Raw genomic sequence first — 20803 nt, 5'->3', positions numbered from 1 at the left:
GAATTTAGTGATTCATCACTTACATACAACACCCAGTGCTCATCACAGCAAGTGGTCTCCTTAATCTCCATCACCCATTAAACCCTTCCCTCTACCCACCTCCCCTCCAGTAATTCTGTTTGTTCTCTGTAGTTAAGAGTCTGTTTGGTGGTTTGCCTGTCTTTTTTTCCCCCTACGTCCATCTGTTTTGTTTCTTAAATTCCCATATGAATGAAATCATATGGTATTTGTCCTTCTCTAACTTATTTCGCTTAGCATAATACTCTAACTCCAACCACATCATTGCAAATGGCAAGATTCCATCTTTTTTTCTTTTTCTTTTCTTTTTTTTCTTTTTTTTCTTTTTCGTTTTTTTTTTTTTTTTTTTTTTTTTTTTTGGCCACTCTTGGTTTTAAAACAAACATCAGGCTATCAAACTCATGCATGTTTCCAAACTCCAACCCTCAGCTTAATGCTTTCCATGCAATCAATTCTGTGTAATAGGAAATGCCAAAAGCCAGGCTTCAAGGTGCAACTCACCCTGTTAACTAAAAGGCAATCCATGTTGAGAACATCCACAAGGATGTCTTGCCAAAGGAAGAAGATAAGAAGAAGAAGAAGAAGAAGAAGAAGAAGAAGAAGAAGAAGAAGAAGAAGAAGAAGTTGTTTTAACAAAATATATTCATTGGAACAATGAAAGGAGGAAATGAGAAAGCCTTGGAGATGTGCATCTTTAGTACATTCACCCTTTGGCTATGTGACTTCTAAGGTCATAACACAGGCTAACTGAGTGTCTTTTCTTCCCACAGCCATGGCCACAGCAAGGTCCACCCCTGATGAGCCCCTGCTCAGAGGCAAAAGAACACATGATCTCCAGGAGATGTTGACAGAAGTAGGACTGGCACTCGAGTACTGGTTGCCCAAGTTGCAGGAACACCTGGGTGTGACTTGTGCCCAGGCCTTACAACACCTGGAAGAAAAAGACCTCCAGAAGCTGAAATCTCAAGCACGACATTCCTGGGAGAAAAAAGCCCTGGAGATGCTTCTTAACATGCCACACTCAAATAGTCTTTCAGAGTTACAGGAGTCTCGGCTGGAGATGATAAAGAAAATGCAGAAGCATGCAGAGCAGACACTGCAAGAGCTAAGAGACTTGCTGTCAGAAGGGAGGCAGCAAGAGGAAGAAGCAGTGAGGAAAAAACAGGCAGAGCTGAGGCAGGCAATGGGGATCCCTGAAGAATACTGGCCACCTCCCCAAAAGTCCCTACAAGAAGTCATGGAAAACATTCAGAAACAACTCAACCTCATGGAGGAGACATTGTCTCACAGGCAGAACCTCCCAGATGGAGATCTGGTGAGATGGGCATCTGGAGGGTTGGCTCTGCAGGGAATTTACAAAACTAGCGATGAAAGGGGTTTGATAGAGAAGAGAGAGGAGCTACTCAGTGTCCCAAAGAACTTCTCACTCTTTGGCCCTGAGCAGGGCACACGGATGGAAACAAGAGAATTTACATCTTCTCAAGCAGAATCCACATTCACCCAGACTATAGAGAAGCTGGGCTTCAGTGCAACTGCCTCAGCCAAGGGTAAAGGTTGGGGATTTAGCCTGAAAGCGAGTGTACATCACAGCATACATTCAGAATCTAAGAAAACCCAACAATCACATTCTGAGCACTCTTATTTTTGCTCAACCAAGTTCAGTTACATCCCGCTGGCTTCCTGCCACTTTCCCACTGATCAGCTCCAGTTATCCAGGGCTGCTCTCCAGGAATTAAAATGCATTGAAGACCTTCTGGGTCAGTCTGCAGGCTCAGACAGACTCCCTTTGCTAAAGTCCAGGAGTGAAGCCTTCTTCCACAGGTTTGGCTCTCATGCTAACCAGGGCCCTCTGCACTTGGGAGGAATCTACTGGTGGAAAGCCATTTCAGAGGGTTTCCAAAGTGAACAGCTGGCAGAAGTGAAACAGCAGTCAGCCAAGGCCCTGGATAGTTACATAAGGGGCAGCTACAGTGGCTTTGGAATTCAAGTTGCTACAGACGTGGCTGTGACAGACTCTCATTCGAAAGAAGACTCTCAGAGCACAAGCTCCCAAAATCTCCAAACCAAAATCCAATTATCTGCAGCCCAGACAGGTGGCCCACCAGAAGCAAATGACCTTTTCCAGTGGAAAGCTGGCCTAGTTGCCAGTAATCGAACCTGGTGTGTCATTGACCGGGGAATTCAACTGGTGCCCGTCTGGGACATCATCCTCTCCAGCCACAGACGTGATTTTCAACATCCTCTTCAGGTAGCTATGTGCCTGAAAGACAGCTACACTGCTCTGACTGGCCTCACTACCCAGATCCAGAGTGGAGAAGAATTACTCAGTGTTGTGAAGAAGGCCAGGGTTTTCCTAGAGGATGTGAAATCCTGGGAGGTATCTGACCCTGAAGAGCAGCTTAAAAAACTGATAAGTTTCATGCAAATGTTGAGTCAAAAACTAAAAAGTTATGACACTTGGATTAACATATGCCTGACAGATAGGGATCTGCAGAATTTTCTGGTAAACACTGTCAACTTTTGCAAAAGGTATTCCATTTATGAAACAAAATTTATTAAATCTCAGTTGCGCAGCCTTTTGGATCCTCACATCTACAGCGTGACAAACTTTCCTCAGGCTCATTCCATCATGCAGTGGATCTTCAGGTCAGAGTCAGAGCAAGAGTATATCAAAATCTCCCAATTTTCTGAATTAATTAAAATCTTTGAAAAAACTAAAAATGACTTCATGGAAGTGAAGATTAAGTCCGAGTCCCCAGAAATAGTGGAGGAAGCACAAAGAAAGGCCACGTATGAGGTCAGCCTGTCTCTTCGCTGCTTCTTGAATTACCTCCAAGAGACAGAGCAGCCAGACATACAGCTCTTGCTACTTTCCATTGCAACTGGCGCAGGTTACCACATGGTAAACAAGACTTTTCAGTATCTCCTGGGGTGTGATGAGTTAGACTTTCTAGTGCATGAAATGCAAACTGCCCAAGATAAATACCAGGAGCTCAAAAATATTTGCAGCCACAGGGCTCAGGCATTCCTGGTGCTCACAGGTCTGACAGCCACTGTTGGAGTTACAGCTGTTTCTCCAAAGGAGAAAACACAACGTTTGACATTTATAAGACAATACATGGGACAATCATTGACTAAAGAAGTTGTAGATGTCCTCACCAAACCTGGAGCAGATCATGATTGGGTAAACCTAGAGAAAGACTTGAGTCTGCTCATTGATGGGAATTATGAAGCCACCACCCCTTCATTGCAAATGGATGAAGTGAGAAAACATTTGCAAAGTATCTTCCATGAAAAGGAACTGCCTCATGAACCACATGATAATGAAAACAACAAATGGGAGGCCACAGAAAATGGAGCTTTCTTAGAATTGCTCCAGCGTCTAGGCCTAGAACACTACTACCCAAAGAGGATGAGCAGAGCTCATTTCCATCTGATCTACAAGACTTCTGTGTACAACACCCAGCCCAGCTCTGAACGGGAGCTTCCCTTCTACTTCCTACAGAAGCTACTGATGTTGGATTATGGGCTGAGATATCTGGTCTTCAAAGATGATGGAAACACAGAGAATCAAGTCTATCTAAGTGCCTCAAAACAGAAAAATGAGGTTTTTGATCCATATGATGATTTTTTTGAAGACAATGAGAGTCCCACTAATCCTTCAGATCCTAATTCCAGACCCCATATTCACCCTATGGATATTCAGATGGCAATTCTTCACTGTGCTGATGATTTTGCTAGACAATATATTCTGGCCAAACTTTCCATTTGCCAGTTTGCCCTCCCTCTTCTTATACCTAATCCTTGCAATTCTCAAATTGAATTCTCTCTTTGGTCTCTCAGTCAAATTAGGAGAAGCTGGCAGCAAGCAAGGAAATCAACAAAAGACTCAGCAAAGAACAATTACAAGAATCAGCAAATGTGTCGTGTCTCTACCCCCATTGTGTCCTTTGTTAGGGTTGGAAATGGCTTCTCCGCTTCCAAATCTCAGATTATGAACTGTATTCTCAGTAAACGTAAACATGATATCTTTTTTCATCGCCATTGCAGAGGGAGTAGCAAAGACTGTCTCTTGATGGGGGGTGTAGTGGAAATCTGCTGGTTCTGTCCTGGGGGTGAAGATGAGGACAGATTTGACAACTGTCTGACCTTCATCAATCTGCATGGAGATGCCAAGGAACATGAGAAGCAACTCACCTTCCTGCAGGAGATCTCTTCTCTCATTGTAGTCCTCATGGCAACTTCTGATGGCAATCAAGAAAACCGAAAAATTATCCGTGGCCTGTGTGAGCTATCCAAACCTTTGATCTGTCTGCTTGATGACAAAGAAAAAACCACAGCCAATAATTCTGGCCAAAAAGTGAGAATTGGGATCAGGAACAGAAATGAGGCAGAATTAACAGAGGAGCTCAAAACTACAATCAGACATTTGCTAGAGCTCTCTGACACTACTTTTAGCTTAGAGGACTGTGCCCAGATTGCTCGTAAGCAAGGATTCCTTATTGATGAAGACCAGAGAGACTGCAAGGAAGCCAAAGAAAAGGCAGAGGTTCTCATGGCCCTATTAGGAGAAATGCAGATATCTCAGATGAAGGAAAACTTACTACCCCTTCAGGGACACCTGTGGCATCTTTGGTGTAAAAAGGACAAAGAACTCTATCATCTGAGAGAAAAGGGAAACCGGAGCATTGAACAACACAAGAGTGAGATTGAGGCAGAAAAACAAATAATACGGCAGCAACAATTGACCAGAGCCTTTCCTCTCAATGAGTTAATGCAATCCGTCCTTGAAATTATCCAAAACCATTCAGAAACTCATACCAAACTCTACTTCTTACAATGGCTGAGTGTGTCTTTGGACAACCTGACTGCAGGACACTTGGAAAACCTGAATGAAAAGAAAAAGGCTTTGTGGTCACTGGTACAAACAGAAAAGAAAAAAGCACCAAAGAACACCTCCCTGAAACACTGGCAAAATGAGATAGAAGCTATTTCTACAGAGATTACTGACTGCACCTTGGGAATTGAACAACTTCTCAGAGAAATAGGCCAGATCTATGAAGTTCTGGAAGAAACTTTCTCCACAAAAGATAACCTTTTTCTCTCCCTTCCCCAGATTGCTGCAGATCTAATGATATCTGGTCTTCCCATTGAGCTGATGGATGGGGATGCTTCATATGTGCCTCTAAAGTGGGTAGCAGCTATTTTTGACAAGGTCTCTGAGAAACTTGGAGACAAACGACTGTTTGTTCTCTCTATCCTTGGCCTGCAGAGCTCAGGGAAGTCCACCCTGCTGAATGCCCTTTTTGGGCTGCAGTTCACTGTCAGTGCTGGGAGGTGTACCCGGGGCGCCTACATGCAGCTCCTGAAGGTGGAGGAGACATTCACAGAGGAACTGGGCTTTGACTTTGTGCTTGTTGTGGACACAGAAGGACTTCGGGCCCCAGAACTCAGCAGCAAATCCCAGAATCGTGACAATGAGTTGGCAACCTTTGTTATTGGACTTGGAAACTTGACTCTGATTAACATTTTTGGGGAAAATCCATCAGAAATGCAAGATATTCTACAAATAGTTGTCCAAGCCTTTCTGAGGATGAAACAAGTAAAAATCTCCCCAAGCTGCCTTTTTGTCCATCAGAATGTGGGGGAAGTTACAGCTAAAGACCAAACTATGGAAGGACGAAGGCGGCTAGAGCAGAGATTAGATGAAATGGCAGCAAAAGCAGCTGAACAAGAACAGTATTCAGATGTAACCCGATTTAGTGATGTCATTAAGTTTGATGTCAATACTCATGTCTACTACTTTGCTCACCTCTGGGATGGCAATCCTCCAATGGCCCCTCCCAATCCTCGCTACAGCCACAATGTCCAGGAACTGAAAAGTAGAATTCTTCTCACAGCCAAACAGGAATCTAGGGGAAGCATCATGAAGATATCAGATGTAAAATTCCGAGTCCAAGATTTGTGGAGAGCCCTGGTGAATGAGAACTTTATTTTCAGTTTCAGGAACACACGAGAAGTCATGGCCATGAGCAAATTGGAAACAATGTATAACTACTGGACCTGGGAGCTGAGGAGTCATGTGCTGGGTTTGCAGAACCAGCTAATCAACCAGATTCAGAATGGGAAAATCCAGACATTCAGAAAAAGCACATTTAAGGCGCCAGTCACAGAAAAATATGAAGCCATCAAGCAAGAACTTGAAAAGTATTTTAATGAAGATCCAGATAGTGAAATACTGGTTCAGTGGAAAGCAAATTTTGAAAATAAGCTAATGATCCTTACAGAGGCACTTATTTTAGAAAGCCAAAAAAAAGCTGATGAACTTATTAGTTTTAAGAAAAGTCAAGAAAAACTGGACAGCAAAAAGTCAGGTTATGAAAAGGAATTATTAGAAAAAAGCCGAAGGTTGGCTTTAACTGTCAAAGGCACAGAATTGAGTGAGGAAGAGCTACATGAGAAGTTCAATCAACTTTGGGAAAAATGGGTCTATGCTGTGTCCTCAACTCTCCCTCCAGTCACAGAGCCTAACATTGATGTGGATTCTGAAAACATCCTTTTGGAGTATTTCAAAAAGGAGAGAAATATTGTAGACACACTGAAGGAAAATCCTGGAGAAAAGTTTCAAATCAAATATGACAAACATGTCAAAATGAACACGAAATATTACATAATTACAAGGACATTAGAGGGCTACGATAAAATGTCCATAGATAAGACTACTGACCACATTATTTCAAGATATACTGAAACTATTAAGAATATTTGGACACAACAGCGTGATTACAATCCAAATTATTTCCATGAAATCCTGAGAATAATAGATGAGGAGGTGAAATCTGCAAACACTGAGGGAAGATACACATTTACAAGTAAATATGAAATTGATTTATCTTTGTGTTTATTCCAAAAAGCATCAGAGACTTTTAAGAAGATGCACAGGGCATTCAAGAGAGCAAATGATCCTGTAAACTATCTGGAAAGTAAGAAAGAGGATTTCTTCATGAGTTTTAAGATATCTTGTCAAGGAGCAACTTCAATCAAAACATTTGTTGATTTTCTATGGCACAAACTCACTCCTGCTGTCTCTACCACCGTATGGGAACAAATGGTCCTCAAAATTGCTGGGGACATGCAATCTAACTGCCCAGCATTCAACGGAAACAAGTCTAACCTGGAGAAACATATTCTCATCTCTCTGGCAGAAGAAGAAAATTTTGATAATTACTGGGATTACCTTCATAATTCAGAATCATTTTTTAGGAATTACATTCAAAACCATATTAAAACATATTGTTCAGACAAAGGAAGTGAAAAAATAAAGACTTTTTTAAAAACAACTTTAGATGACATCAAGACTGCCATCCTCTCAGCTATTCATAAATCCACAGTAAGAGCCAAAGATAAAAGCAGCACTGTGTCTGGGTGGTTGGATTTGTTCTGTGACCACCTGGGGAGTAATGTGATCTTTCCAAGAAAAGACTTGATAAGCATTGAACACCAAGAGATAAAAGATATTGAGTTTCTCAAAGAAGCTATGAGTGAAGCATTGGATCCCACAATGAAGAGAGTAGAAGAGAACTATTTGAATATGTCTGAACAAGAAATGGTTCTGGCAGTTCAGAAAATGCTCTCTGAACATCTCTCTGGCTGCTGCAAACAGTGTCCCTGCTGTGGAGCAATTTGTACAAACACAATCCCTGGACATCAAGGAGACCACAGTGTTCCCTTCCACCGTCCTCACGCTGTTAGTGGAGGGTATTTTTACAAAACAGACAATTTTGTCATTGATTGCTGTACTAATTTGGTAGCAAGTGATCTTCTCTTGGTTTTGAGAGATGACTGGAAAGTCCCATATAAGAACTATCGACAGGCAGGAGGGGAGTATGCCATGTGGAGCATCACCCCAGACTCATCTACCCAGCCATACTGGAAATGGTTTGTCTCTCACTTCAGATCAAAGCTAGAAGAAAAATATCAGAAAAAATTTATAAATAAAGGTAAAATCCCTGATGCATGGGACAGTATAAAAAAGCAGGATGTGCTCGATGACTTGAAAAAACAGTAAAACTCAATGAACCCCAATACTCAGACAATCCTAAAATACCTCCTCCTCACAGTAAGAATCCTCATTATTTCCTTTTTTAAAATGAAAAATCTAAAAATCAATCAATTAACATTTCAAGAGTTGAAGATTTCTTGTGAAAAGACTTCATTTTTCATTGCCTCAATTCCTTCTGGCTCAAAAACATATTTCTAAAATATATGAACATATGATAAAATCAAATAAAATCCATTTAAAATATCTACTGTACATTTTAAACTATTATTCAGAATGTTTTTATTTTGAAATATATAATGTTATATAAAGTCTCAGAGAAAGTCATTTTCATAGGAGGAAAACAAAATCATTGCAGACTACTACAAATTGACAAACTTCTATAGAATAAATATATGGATATTGACTGGAAGCTACCAATAGCCTTTTTTTCTTTAATCCTCTGAAACTGTGGAAAAAGTTACTAATCCTCAAATGGAAAAACATTCATGGAAAATTCATGATCCCGAAGCACACCAATATTTAGGCATATTCTGTTCTGGAGAGGAATAAAACAGAGACTTTACCAGAATAAAGTCTGCATCAATTCAAGAAATGTTATCAGGCAAATATAGAAAACAGAAATCAAATAACTGTTCTTCTCATTTAATCCTCACCCTCTTCTTCCCTGGCATCTTGCCTATATATGCGGCGGGGGGGTGGGGGTTCACAAGAGCTTAGGTATTCAAGCTTGGTGCTATATACAAGTCTGAAATAAACTGGCTTTTGGAACATAATTTATGACCAGCTAAAAAGGGCCATTTTAATCGAAGCTGTGGATAAGGTCAAATCTGATTAAGCCATTGATGATTTAAAAAAAAACAACTATTTCTTTAACAATAAAATATCAACTATTCCTTTAAGAATAAAATATCAAAAACTATACAATTTTTTAGGTTCTAATATTTTAATAAGCAATTCTTTTTATACATTCAAGTATAAGGAAATACTTATCTCCACATTAGGTGATAAGTAACTTTTCATACTGTTTAAGTCATAGGGTCATGATCAGAATAAAAATGACAATGACTCTGAAGCTAATCAAGGACGTGAGAGGGGAAAGAAATAGCCATTCTACAAACCTACACCTTCTAAAACAATGACTTACACTAGGTTCTCAAAGCTGATGATCTAAAGGAATCCTGATACAAAGAAGAAAATCTATGTCGGACATAAGGGCATCCATTGGCTTCTATTTAAGCCACACTATCAACCCCTCCATAGCCAGTAAAAACAAACAGGACAGGGAACCATAGTCAAAGGACTGGAATCTTTAAAGTTAGGAGATAGGAGTAATGACTCTGCTGTTTTATTACTCGAAAAGTTTTCCAGAATACTATCAGTTTCAGGTAAAATGACCCATGTCTCCAAAAGAAATCCTGGAACAGAAAAATTATAAAAGATAAAGGAAACAGGTATTCTTGAACAGCACAATTTTCCTTTTGTTCTCTGGAAAATAATCGCATTAAGAATTGGAAGGACCTACCAATATGATTAAGCTGAAACGGTGATGGAAACAGAATCCCTGCATGGTTCCTGTCTCTGAAATCACTGCATCCTCAAAAACTGCAATGTTCAGTTAACATTTGCTGAATGCCTTTTGTATTTGTTTAATGAATCCAAAATCACCTTTAAGAAGTATTACATATCATATATTAACTTTGATTTTCAACCCAAAATTGTGTATAAATAAAGAAGATCTTTGACAAATTCCTCAGGCATTTAAGCAGTATGATTATTCAATGAGATTCAGACACTATGCTCAAGAGATCCCAAATAAACTGGCAAGAAGTAAGCTGGGATAGAGAAAAGATGACTGTATAGGAATGGAGTTTTCTAGGATAGTAATGGAGAGTGTAATGCTGCCATAAAGGTGGAGTCAGGTTTAAAGAGATTATAGTGAGAGATTCTTCCTTGGGAGATTATTAGAGTAAAATAATTTATTGAGAGCAAGGCCCTCATGATGGGATTAGTGCCCTTAGAAGAAGAGACACCAGACAGACCTCTCTCTCCCCATGCCATGAACCAAGGAAAGGCTATGTAAGCCCACAGTGAGAAGGCAGCCATCTGCAAGCCAGGAAGATTGCATACCACAAATCTAACCAGGTAGCACGCTGATCTTAGATGCTCCAGAACTGAGAAATAAATTTCTGTTTTCTAAGATACACAGTCTATGATTATTTTGTTTCAGCAGCCCAAACCAAGACAGTGTGTGTCTAAAAATTCACCCCCTAAAGTTCTGGCAGACTCCTCCCTTGGACTACAAGAAAAGACACATGAATTATACAATTTTTATTTTTTCCCCTTGCCTCAAAATTGTAATTCCCTTGAATCATTCTAACCCTTTAGTAAGGTGTGGGAGTGTTGTGGTACATGAGTGAACAAAGAAGGGAAGGAAAGTGTGTGTATCACCATTGATATTATCATGATAATTACTAATACTGCTATCTTTGTAGCAGTGGTACCTGTGAGGCCTTGGGCATGTACTTTAACTTCTCTGTGCTCAAGTGCCCTATCTGTAAAATAGTACATTTCTCATGCAGTTCTTGAGAGAAATAAATGAATTGCTGTATATAAAGCATTTAGGACAATGGCATATACATAGTAAGTACCCTATAAGTGATTATTATGTTATACTCCCTCTCTCAGGTTCCTTCTTCCTTTGCTTTTGCATAACATTTTATTAGAATCACATTGATAGGTTAAGATAGCCTCATGTGACTAAGGTTCATTGGCAGGAATATTTAACAAGGACTCCTTGGGAAATCATAATAGGAACATAGTAAGTTCTCAATAAATGCGATTATCACTTATAGCTCAAAATGCATCTCAAGATATCAATGTCCTTTGATACTTTATGAGTAGTTACAATGATTTCAAATACCAATCAACCAATCAAAAACTTAGAGGAGTCACTGCCAAAATTGTTTAGCAATGTGAAAATAATATGTCTGAAATTCCTCAGAAGCAGGTCTAAGACATAGACTGACATAAAAGTGACTAATTACAAAACTTATCCCAGTAAAAATGAATAAGGGGAAGCAATGAGGGAAAGGCAATTTAAGGTGAGGGAATAAATAAGTAGGTTTAAGTCAAGTTTTAAGAGGTAGGGAGTGTCCGCTTGCAGTTGTAGTTAAGAACACAAAATCAGAAGTTAGATTGCTTTTATATAGGGCCTCCACAATTTCCTGGCTGTGTGATCTTGAATGAGTTCCTCAACCTGTCTCTGCTTTATTTTCTTCACCTATAAAAGGGTGCCAGCTCACAGAGGTGCGACGACTACTTGGGACAACGTACATGCCTGGCACAGAGTACACGTTCTAATGACGTTCAGTGGCAGTAGTAGTGGCATTAGCAGCAGCAGCAGCAACAGCAGCATAAGTCACATTAATAGAATTACAGTAATTATTAACATTATTGTTATTTTTGCTATTCTACTAAAATATAGTTATGCCTGTAACTTGTTCTGAACTCTAAGTTCTGAAAAAAGAGGGTCCATGTCTTGCTCATTTCCATATGCTCAGTATCTTGAATGGTACTTACCACAAGTGTGGGTGATAAATAATGACTCTTAAATATAATGGACAAGTTTTCTACATATTGGAGGTGAAGGTGATGACAGATGGAAGGAAAAGAAAGAAACTGAAGATGGTTCTAATATTTCACACAGTGATAATGCAGCTAAATTAACTAAATAAAGGTCACCAATGGCCTCTGCTTTGTTAAATCCACTTTTTTTTTTTTACTTTCAGTAATCTTACTTGATCTACCAACATCATTTTATCACTCTCACCTCCCTGAAACACTTTCTCCACTAGCATTTGAGAATACTGCACCCCTGTTTTCCTCCTCCAGTCACTCTGCTTTACTGGTTCTTCCTCTACTATTAGAACTCTCAATGCTAGCATACTCTGAGGGCTCAATCCTTGGTCTTCCTTCTATATCTAGACTCTCTCCCTCTTAATGTGTCACCTGTCCCCAAGGCATTAAAGAGCACCCATTCATTGATGACTCCTAATACATATGTCTCACCAATACCTCTTTCCAAATGTCAAACACTTGCCTATTCAACACCTGCACTTGGAAGTCTTAAAGACATCTCAAGTGTAACACGCTCAAAACTGGATTTTAAATCTCCCCTCACCTGAAACCTGCTCTACCCACAGCCTTCCTCATCTCATTTAAAGGGAAATTCATTGTGTCAATCCCCCAGGCCAAAAAATACTCTGAATCATCCATAATTCATCTCACCCCTCTCATTCATTGGTAAATCCTGTGGGATCTACTTTCAAAATATATCAAGATCTAACCATTTATCACCACTCCACTGCAAGCACTGAGGCTCAACGGCCTGCTAACAGATTGCCGTATCTATAGCCTATTCTCCAGAAGGCAGTCAGAAAGCTTTCTTAAGAATTTATGCTAGATCATTTCAATCTTTTGCTCAAAACCCTGAAATAGCTCCATTTCTCATTCAGTGTGAAAGCCAAAGTCACAAGAGTCATCAAGGCCTCTGGTTACTGTTCTGATCTACTCTCCTACTTCTATCCTCTTTGGTCACTCACTCCAACCATACTACTTGCTATTCCAAAACATTCATTGTTCCGACCTTAGCTGTAGGTCTTACCTCTACCTGAAGGAATATTCTTCCCCCAGATACCCAATGTGAAAACTCCCTTATGCTCCCAAATACTTCTAAGTCTTTGCTCGTACTTCATCTTATGAATGAGACCTTTCCTAGACCACCCTCATTAATAAAACAGTCTGCACCCCTACCTTACCTCTGGCATCCAGGTCCTTATGTATGACTTTTTTGTTTTTAAACTTACCATCTTCTGGACTCTATCATATACTCATTTGTTATTTCATTTTATTGTCTAGAATATAAGGTCCATAAGAGCAAGAGATCTCTTTTGTTAACTGTAACACAAGGTGTTAACTTGGCACCTACCACAATGTATACTTAGTTCAATAAAGGTACACAATAAATATTGCTGAATGGATAAATAAATGAATCGATCTGTTTTAAAATGAACAGAGTTGGGGTGCCTGGGTGGCTCAATCAGTTAAGCGTCTGACTCTTCATTTCGGTTCAGGTCATGATTTTATGGTTTGTGAGTTTGAGCCCCGCATCGGCCTCTGCACTGACAGTGTGGAGCCTGTTTGGGATTCTTGCTCTCCTTCTCTCAGTGCCTCTCTCTCTCTCTCTCTCTCCTCTCCTCTCCTCTCCTCTCTCTCTCTCTCTCTCTCTCTCTCTCAAAATTATAAATAAAACCAAAAAAAATGAACAGATTTGTTTTTTCATGTGATTTCAAATTATTCTCTCAGGCTCTTTGCTTTCACCTAAAGAACTTCCTTTAGTATTTCTTTAAGATGTGTCTTCTAGCAACAGATTCTCTCATGTTTGTTTACCTGGAAATGTAGTTTGCCTTCATTTATTTAAAGACAGTTTTTCTGGAATAAGATTCTTGATTAATACCTTTTTTTTTCTTCTAGCAATTTGAACATACCATCCCACTGCCTCCTGGCCTCCACTGGTTCTGGTGAGAAGTTGACTATTAATCTTATTAGGGTTCCCTTATACAAGATAAGTCCATTTCCTCTTGCTGCCTTCAAAATTTTCTCCTCCTTTTTAGTTTTCAGCGTTTGGACATGCAAATTAATATTTATAAATAAATTTGAAAAGTTTTTAGCCATCCTTCTTCAAATATTTTTTTGCACACCTCTCTCTCTCTCTCTCTCTCCTTTCCTTCTGGTACTTACATTATGTATGTGTTGGCATGCTTAATGTGTCCCACATTTTCCTGAGTTTCGGTTCACATTTCTTCATTCTTTTATTCTCTGTTCTCAGATTATACATACTTGCATAATCTCTATCAGTCTACCTTTAAGTTTGCTAGTTCTTTCTTCTGCTGGTTCATATCTACTGTTGAACTGTTGAAATTCACTCCTCTAGTGAATTTTTCATTTCAGCTATATTTGTCCCCCACCTTATCCACAGGGGATACATTCCAAGCCCTCCAGTGGATGCCTGACAACACAAATAGTCCAAATTCTATATATACTATGTTTTCTCAGATACATACACACCTATGATAGTTTAATTTATAAATTAGGCACAGTAAGCAATTACCAACAATAACTAATAATAAAATAGAACAATTATAATATGTTGTAGTAAAAGTTATGTGAATGTGGTCTCTCTCTCTCAATATCTTATTATACTGCACTTACCTCCTTCTTCTTCTGATAACGTGAGATGATAAAATGCCAATGTGATGAGATGTAGTAAGGTGAATGACATAGACATTGTAATGTAGCACTAGGCTACTACTGACCTTCTTTTGATGTATCAGAAAGAGGATCATCTGCTGCCAGACACAGTTGACCATGGGTAACTGAAACCACAGAAAGCAAAAGCATGGATGGAGGGGAGGGGGTGGATTGTTCTATTGTACTTTTTAAACTCTAGAATTTCCATGGGTTTTTATAATTTCTTTTTATTGATATTCTTTATTTCATGTGACATTGTCATCATACTTTACTTCTCTAATCCTGCTTTTATTTAGTTCTTTGAACATTTTATAATGGCTACTTTGAAGTCTTCTACTCTAATTCTAATATCTGATTGCTCTCATAGGCAGTTTCTGTTGTCTGCTTTTTTTTTTTTTCTGTTGTATGAGTCATACTTTCCTATTTCTTTTAACATCTTGTAATTTTTTGTTGCCAAGTAGACATTTTAGGTAATATATTATAGCAAGGTGGATATTGGTCCCCTTTATGGGTCGTGTTATTATTTGTGTGCTTAGTGACTGGCTGGACTGTTTTAATGAAGTGGATTCTCTATTCTCCTCCCCCCATTCTGCCTCTTTTGCAGTCTTATGCCTCTGATGTTCTTCCTCAGAGAATGCAGCCAGTGATAAACACAATCACCCTGGGGTGACTGGTTTTAGCAGGATTCTATTTGTCTTTTTCTCTGATCTGTTCAGTTTACCACCACCTTCAATATGACACCCAGCTGGACTCCACTAATTCCTCTCTGATGGTTCCATTCTTTTCAACAGTGCCCTGGGGCATAAGAGGTTTCACAGTCTGCTCCAATAAACTGTGAGCAGGGTTAGTTTTTAAGACCAATCTTTGAGGGTTTTCTCCTGACCCCAGGGTGAGTCTCCCTGTCTCTTTCCCTAATTCTCTTTGGCAAACTACCTGGCCTATAGTTTAGCATGTTACTGTCATAGACTTATTAGCCTCCCCTTAACTCTTACCACAAAAATCTCCATTGTCTTCAGAAGCACCCTTAGGTCTTAACTTCCCCTCACACTCTTTTAAATAAAGTCAATTCTTTAGGGGAGAGCTTCAGGGCTCTCTGTTCTTATGAACTGCCTATTCACCTAAAAATCTCTGAGCTACTCCATAGGCACTGAGTAAGGGCAGCAGTCTTCAGTCTTCTTGGCTTGCCCTTCCCAGCAGAGAACACATTCCCTACAAGTGAGCTGAGGTCCCAATATTTTCAGCCTGCCATCCCTGTGGTAGAACCTCCACACCTATGGGTGGGGCTAGGTGGAAGAAGGGAGCCCCAATTTCTCAGCAGCAGTCTCTTACAAATTAGCCTCTACAACTCGAAATTGGAGGGGATGAAAAATGCTGGCCACCTGCCCCTCCCAGTAAAAGACCCTACACCTCTTCACTGGGAGCTGAGGGAAGAGGGAACCCCATCTTCTCACCCACATCTGCTTACAGTGGAAGGAAGGAGTGGGTCATGGATCATGCCACAGACTCTTGCTGTTCTTGCCAACTTTTAATAGAGTTTCCTGAATAAAATTTCCTTCATTTGCTCTATGGCCTTAAGATAATTCCCAGAAACTCATCATTGGTTGATTTTTTAAATAAATTTCACCAGCTATACTATTTCACTGAGAAATGGATCCATGAAGTTCCTCACACTGCCATTTTAAAAGCAGACCTCTTCGAACACAGGCAGCAACCTCTTTCACCTCACACACAGCAACTTCTTACTAGACACATTGCCAGAGGCAAGGGAAACAAAGCAAACATGAACTATTGGGACTTCATCAAGATAAAGTTTCAGCACGGTGAAGGAAACAATCTACAAAATTAAAAAGCAACCTACAGAATGGAATGGGAGAAGATATTTGCAATGACATATCTGATAAAGGGTTAGTATCCAAAATCTATAAAGAACTTATCAAACTCAACACTCAAAAAAACACAAAATATCCAGTTAAGAAATGGACAGAAGACATCAATAGACATTTTTCAAAAAAAAATCATACAGGTGGCTAGCAGGTACATGAAAAGATGCCCAACATCACTCATCATCAGGGAAATACAAATGAAAATCATGATGAGACACCACACCACACCTGTCAGAATGGCTAAAATTAACAACACAGAAAACAACACGTGTTGGTTAGGATGCGGAGAAGGGGGAACCCTCTTAACACTGTTGGTGGGAATGCAAACTGGTGCGGCCTCTCTGGAAAACACTATGGAGGTCCCTCAATAAGTTAAAAATAGAACTACCCTACAATCCAGCAATTGCACTACTAGGTATGCAAAAGGACAGGATACAAAACTACAGATTTGAAGGGGTACATGCACCCCAATGTTTACAGCAGCATTATCAACAATAGCCAAACTATGGAAAGAGCCCAAATATCCATTGACTGATGAATGGATAAAGAAGATATGGTATATTGGGGCATCTGGGTGGCTCAGTCGTTTAAGCATCAGATTTTTTATTTCAGTTTAGGTCATGATCCCACTGTCATGAGATCAAGCCCTGTGTTGGGCCTCTGCACCGAACATGGAGCCTGCTTGATATTCTTTCTCTCCCTGCCTCTCTCTCTCTGCCCCTCCCCACACTTGCAAATTCTTTCTCAAAAAAAAAAGGTTAAAAAATGTGGGATATATATACAGTGAAATATTATTCAGTCATCAAAAACAATGAAATCTTGCCATTTGCAATGATGTGGTTGGAGCTAGAGTATATTATGCTAAGCGAAATACGTCAATCAGAGAAAGACAAATACCTTATGATTTCACTCATATGTGGAATTTAAGAAACAAAACAGATGAACATATGGGAAGTGGGGGGAAAGGAGAGAAGGAAACAAACCATAAGAGACTCTTAACAATAGAGAACAAACTGAGGGTTGATGGAGGGAGGTAAGTGGGGATGGGCTAAATGGGTGATGGGTACTAAGGAGAGCACCCGTTATGATGAGCACTGGGTATTATACGTATTGTTGAATCACTAAACTCTACTCCTGAAGGACAGGGCTCCTGGGTGACTCAGTCAGTTAAACGACTCTTGATTTCAGCTCAGGTTATGATCTCACAGTCTGTGAGTTGGAGCCCCATATCAGGCTCCGTGCTGGCAGTGGGGAGCCTGCTTGGGATTCTCTCCTTCCTCTCTCTCTCTCTCTCTCTCTGCCTCTTCCCCACTCATGCACTCTCTCTCTCTTTCAAAAGAAATAAATAAACTGTAAAAAAAAAAAAATCTATTCCTGAAACCAGTATTACACTATATGTTAACTAACTAGAATTTAAATAAAAATTTGAAAAAGAAAAAAACGTAGAACTCCTCTAAAATGGAACAGATTTGTAGAATCTTTAAGGAACAGATTTAATAATGCCATTTAGGAGTACCTGAGTAGCTCAGTCGGTTAAGCATCCAACTTTGGCTCAGGTCATGGGCTTGTGAGTTCGAACCCCCCTTCACCCAGGTCAGGTTCTGCGCTGACAGCTGGGAGCCTGAATCCTGCTTCGGATTCTGTGTCTTCCTCTCTTTCTGCTTGTATCCTCTCTCTCTCTTTCTCTCTCTCTTTGTCTCTCAAAAATAAATAAATGTTAAAAAAAAAAGAATGCCATTTGTTAAATATTTATTTTTGAGAGAGAGAGAACACATGCCCACGCAAGCGGGGGAGGGGCAGAGAAAGAGGGAGAGAGAAAATCCTAAGCAGGCTCCTCACCCAGCACAGAGCCCATGCCAGGCTCCATCTCACCACTTCAAAATCATGACCACGAGATCACAATCTGAGTCAATATCAAGAGTTGGACACTTAACTCACTGAGCCACCTAGGCACCCCTAAAGAATGCCATTTAGAATATGCTGAGTTTGATCCCAACCTGTTAAAGAATTTATGAGTTTTCTATTGATTAACCTGCCTGGTCACCTCCCTGAGCTTCCTCCTTTATTCTCATAAGCTCTCTAGTAATTAATTTTGCTTTCATTTCTGCTCCCATTATCTTCCATTTGTATTTCCTCTCACCCAATGCCTGACTGCAAAAACAGAAACAAAACAAAACACATATATACCTGCTTCATATCCAATGTTGCATCCTACTGCTGCCATAGAGGTGCACCACTTAGTTCTCCTTCAAAAGAACCTGCTAAAGGACAGCTTCAAGGTGCTACCCTTTTGGATCCACTATGGTGTTCATACCAAAGTCACAAATGGTGTTCAGATGTGGGCTACCCCCAGCCAATGACTGAGCATGATGGGATTATTAGAGCCGGACTGTTCTCACCCACTGCAAAGCTCCTCCAGCAAGCGATCTTTGCTCAGGACCTGAGAGTTTGCCAGAAGTGGGTTGTAATCTGAAACTTTTCCTACCTTATCCTTCTTCCCCCTCTCCTTTACTGATGTGAGACTAGCATTATGATCTCAAGGTGCTCACTGATAGACTACTTGCTCCCACCACTTTATCCTTCATATGCATGTCTCTCATTAAATCTCTGATATGTCTAATCTTATTTTAGTGTATGTTTCTTGAATAGCTCAAAGTTACAGAGATGGTACTGAAATGGTCCCAGAAATGGGAAATAAAATAGAGTTTAGAAACTGGCTCACTCACCACCAAGCTGACAAGGAAGACCCAACTTGAGTAGAATGTAAAGCACAGTCCCTCACATAAGATGGCAACCAAATTGCTAAATAATTTACCAGTGGCAATTTCATAACATTGTTATCAGTGTGATGATTCAGATATTTGAAAAATACGGAGAGAACACTCCCTATAGGAAAGTGAGGTTGACTGGTTATTAGAAAGTTGTACTGCCACCCTGCAGAGAAATAATGAGAAATTAGGGGTAGTTAACAAATAATTAAAGGCTGTGTATAAGAGTCTAAGGGACTCTTATGCAGCTTACAAAGAAGCCATTGTCCCCTGCAGTGGAAGAATGAGCACATTTAAGACGCAGACTCAGGACTTAACAGTTAGAGTCACAGATATCCAGAGATGTTCAGCCAGGGCAAGTCTGTTTTGCTAAGGTCAGGGCCCTGACTGGGAAAGTCTAGAACCTGGAACCTGGAACATGGGATGGGCTATCTCAGTGGATACCTGCAAGGATTACTGAGATTACATCCCAAGAGAGCTACAAGAATTAGTTAGTATGTATTAGCACCATATGATCCTCTGAATAGATGCAGAGAAAGCATTTGACAAAATACAGCATCCTTTCCTGATAAAAACTTTCAAGAAAGTAGGCATAGAAGGATCGTACCTCGAGATCATATAAGCCATATATGTAAGACCCAACCTTAATATCATCCTCAATGGGGAAAAACAGAGAACTTTCCCCCTAAGGTCAGGAACGAGACGGGGAGGTCCACTCTTGCCACTGTTATTCAACATAGTATTGGAAGTCTTAACCTCAGCAATCAGACACACAAAGAAATAAAAGGCATCCACATCAGCCAGGAGGAAGTCAAACTTTCATTTTTCTCAGATGACATGATACTCTATATGGAAAACCCAAAAGATTCCACCAGAAAACTGCTAGAACTGATTCATGAATTCAGCACAGTTGCAGGATATAAAATCAATGCACAGAAATCAGTTGCATTCCCACACACCAACAACGAAACAACAGAAAGAGAAATCAAGGAATCAGTCCCATTTACAATTACACCAAAAACCATTAAATACCTAGGAATAAATCTAACCAAAGAGGTGAAAAATCTAGACACTGAAAACTATAGAAAGCTTATGAAAGAAATTGAAGAAGACACAAAAACATGGAAAAATATTCCATGCTCCTGGATTGGAAGAACAAATACTGCCCAAAGCAATCAATACTACCCAAAGCAATCTACATATTCAATGCAATACCTATCAAAATAACACCAGTATTCTTCACGGAGCTAGAACAAATAATCCTAAATTTGTATGGAACCAGAAAAGACCCCAAAAAGCCAAAGCAATCTTGAAAAAGAAAACCAAAGCAGGAGGCATCATAATCCCAGACTTCAAGCTGGATTACAAAGCTGTAATTACCAAGACAGTATGGTATTGGCACAAAAACATTCACATAGACCAACGGAATAGAATAGAAACCCCAGAACTAGACCCACAAACGTATGGCCAACTCATCTTTGACAAAGCAGGAAAGAACACCCAATGGAAAAAAGACAGTCTCTTTAACAAATGGTGCTGGGAGAAGTGGGCAGCAACATGCAGAAGGTTGAAACTAGACGACTTTCTCACACCATTCACAAAAATAAACTCAAAATGGATAAAGGACCTAAATGTGAGACAGGAAACCATCAAAACCCTAGAGGAGAAAGCAGGAAAAGATCTCTCTGACCTCAGCCATAGCAATCTCTTACTTGACACATCCCCAAAGGGAAGGGAATTAAAAGCAAAAATGAACTACTGGG

The 20803-nt window shown here is 39.9% G+C and overlaps 1 protein-coding gene and 1 long non-coding RNA gene across 5 annotated transcripts in view; one reads left to right on the top strand and one right to left on the bottom strand.

Annotated features, from left to right (window-relative positions):
• LOC101094047 (interferon-induced very large GTPase 1-like) overlaps positions 1-9829 on the top strand; it is a 56039-nt gene extending 46210 nt beyond the window's left edge. For both annotated transcript variants that reach the window (XM_023239524.2, XM_045038879.1), the window contains exon 2: positions 789-9829. In XM_023239524.2, the coding sequence (XP_023095292.2) occupies positions 791-8086 (7296 nt within the window). In that variant the 5' untranslated portion in view covers positions 789-790 and the 3' untranslated portion in view covers positions 8087-9829. The remainder of the gene's footprint in view (positions 1-788) is intronic.
• LOC111556618 overlaps positions 5797-20803 on the bottom strand; it is a 46790-nt gene continuing 31783 nt past the window's right edge. For all 3 annotated transcript variants that reach the window (XR_006586345.1, XR_006586346.1, XR_006586347.1), the window contains exons 2-3: positions 14455-14514; positions 5797-5930 (exon numbers count right to left, since the gene is read on the bottom strand). This is a non-coding gene — a long non-coding RNA (uncharacterized LOC111556618). The remainder of the gene's footprint in view (positions 5931-14454; positions 14515-20803) is intronic.

The sequence above is a fragment of the Felis catus genome, chromosome D1, assembly GCF_018350175.1.
Source record: "Felis catus isolate Fca126 chromosome D1, F.catus_Fca126_mat1.0, whole genome shotgun sequence".
Classification (NCBI taxonomy): domain Eukaryota; kingdom Metazoa; phylum Chordata; class Mammalia; order Carnivora; family Felidae; genus Felis; species Felis catus.
This window is presented reverse-complemented; position numbering and strand designations above follow the sequence as displayed.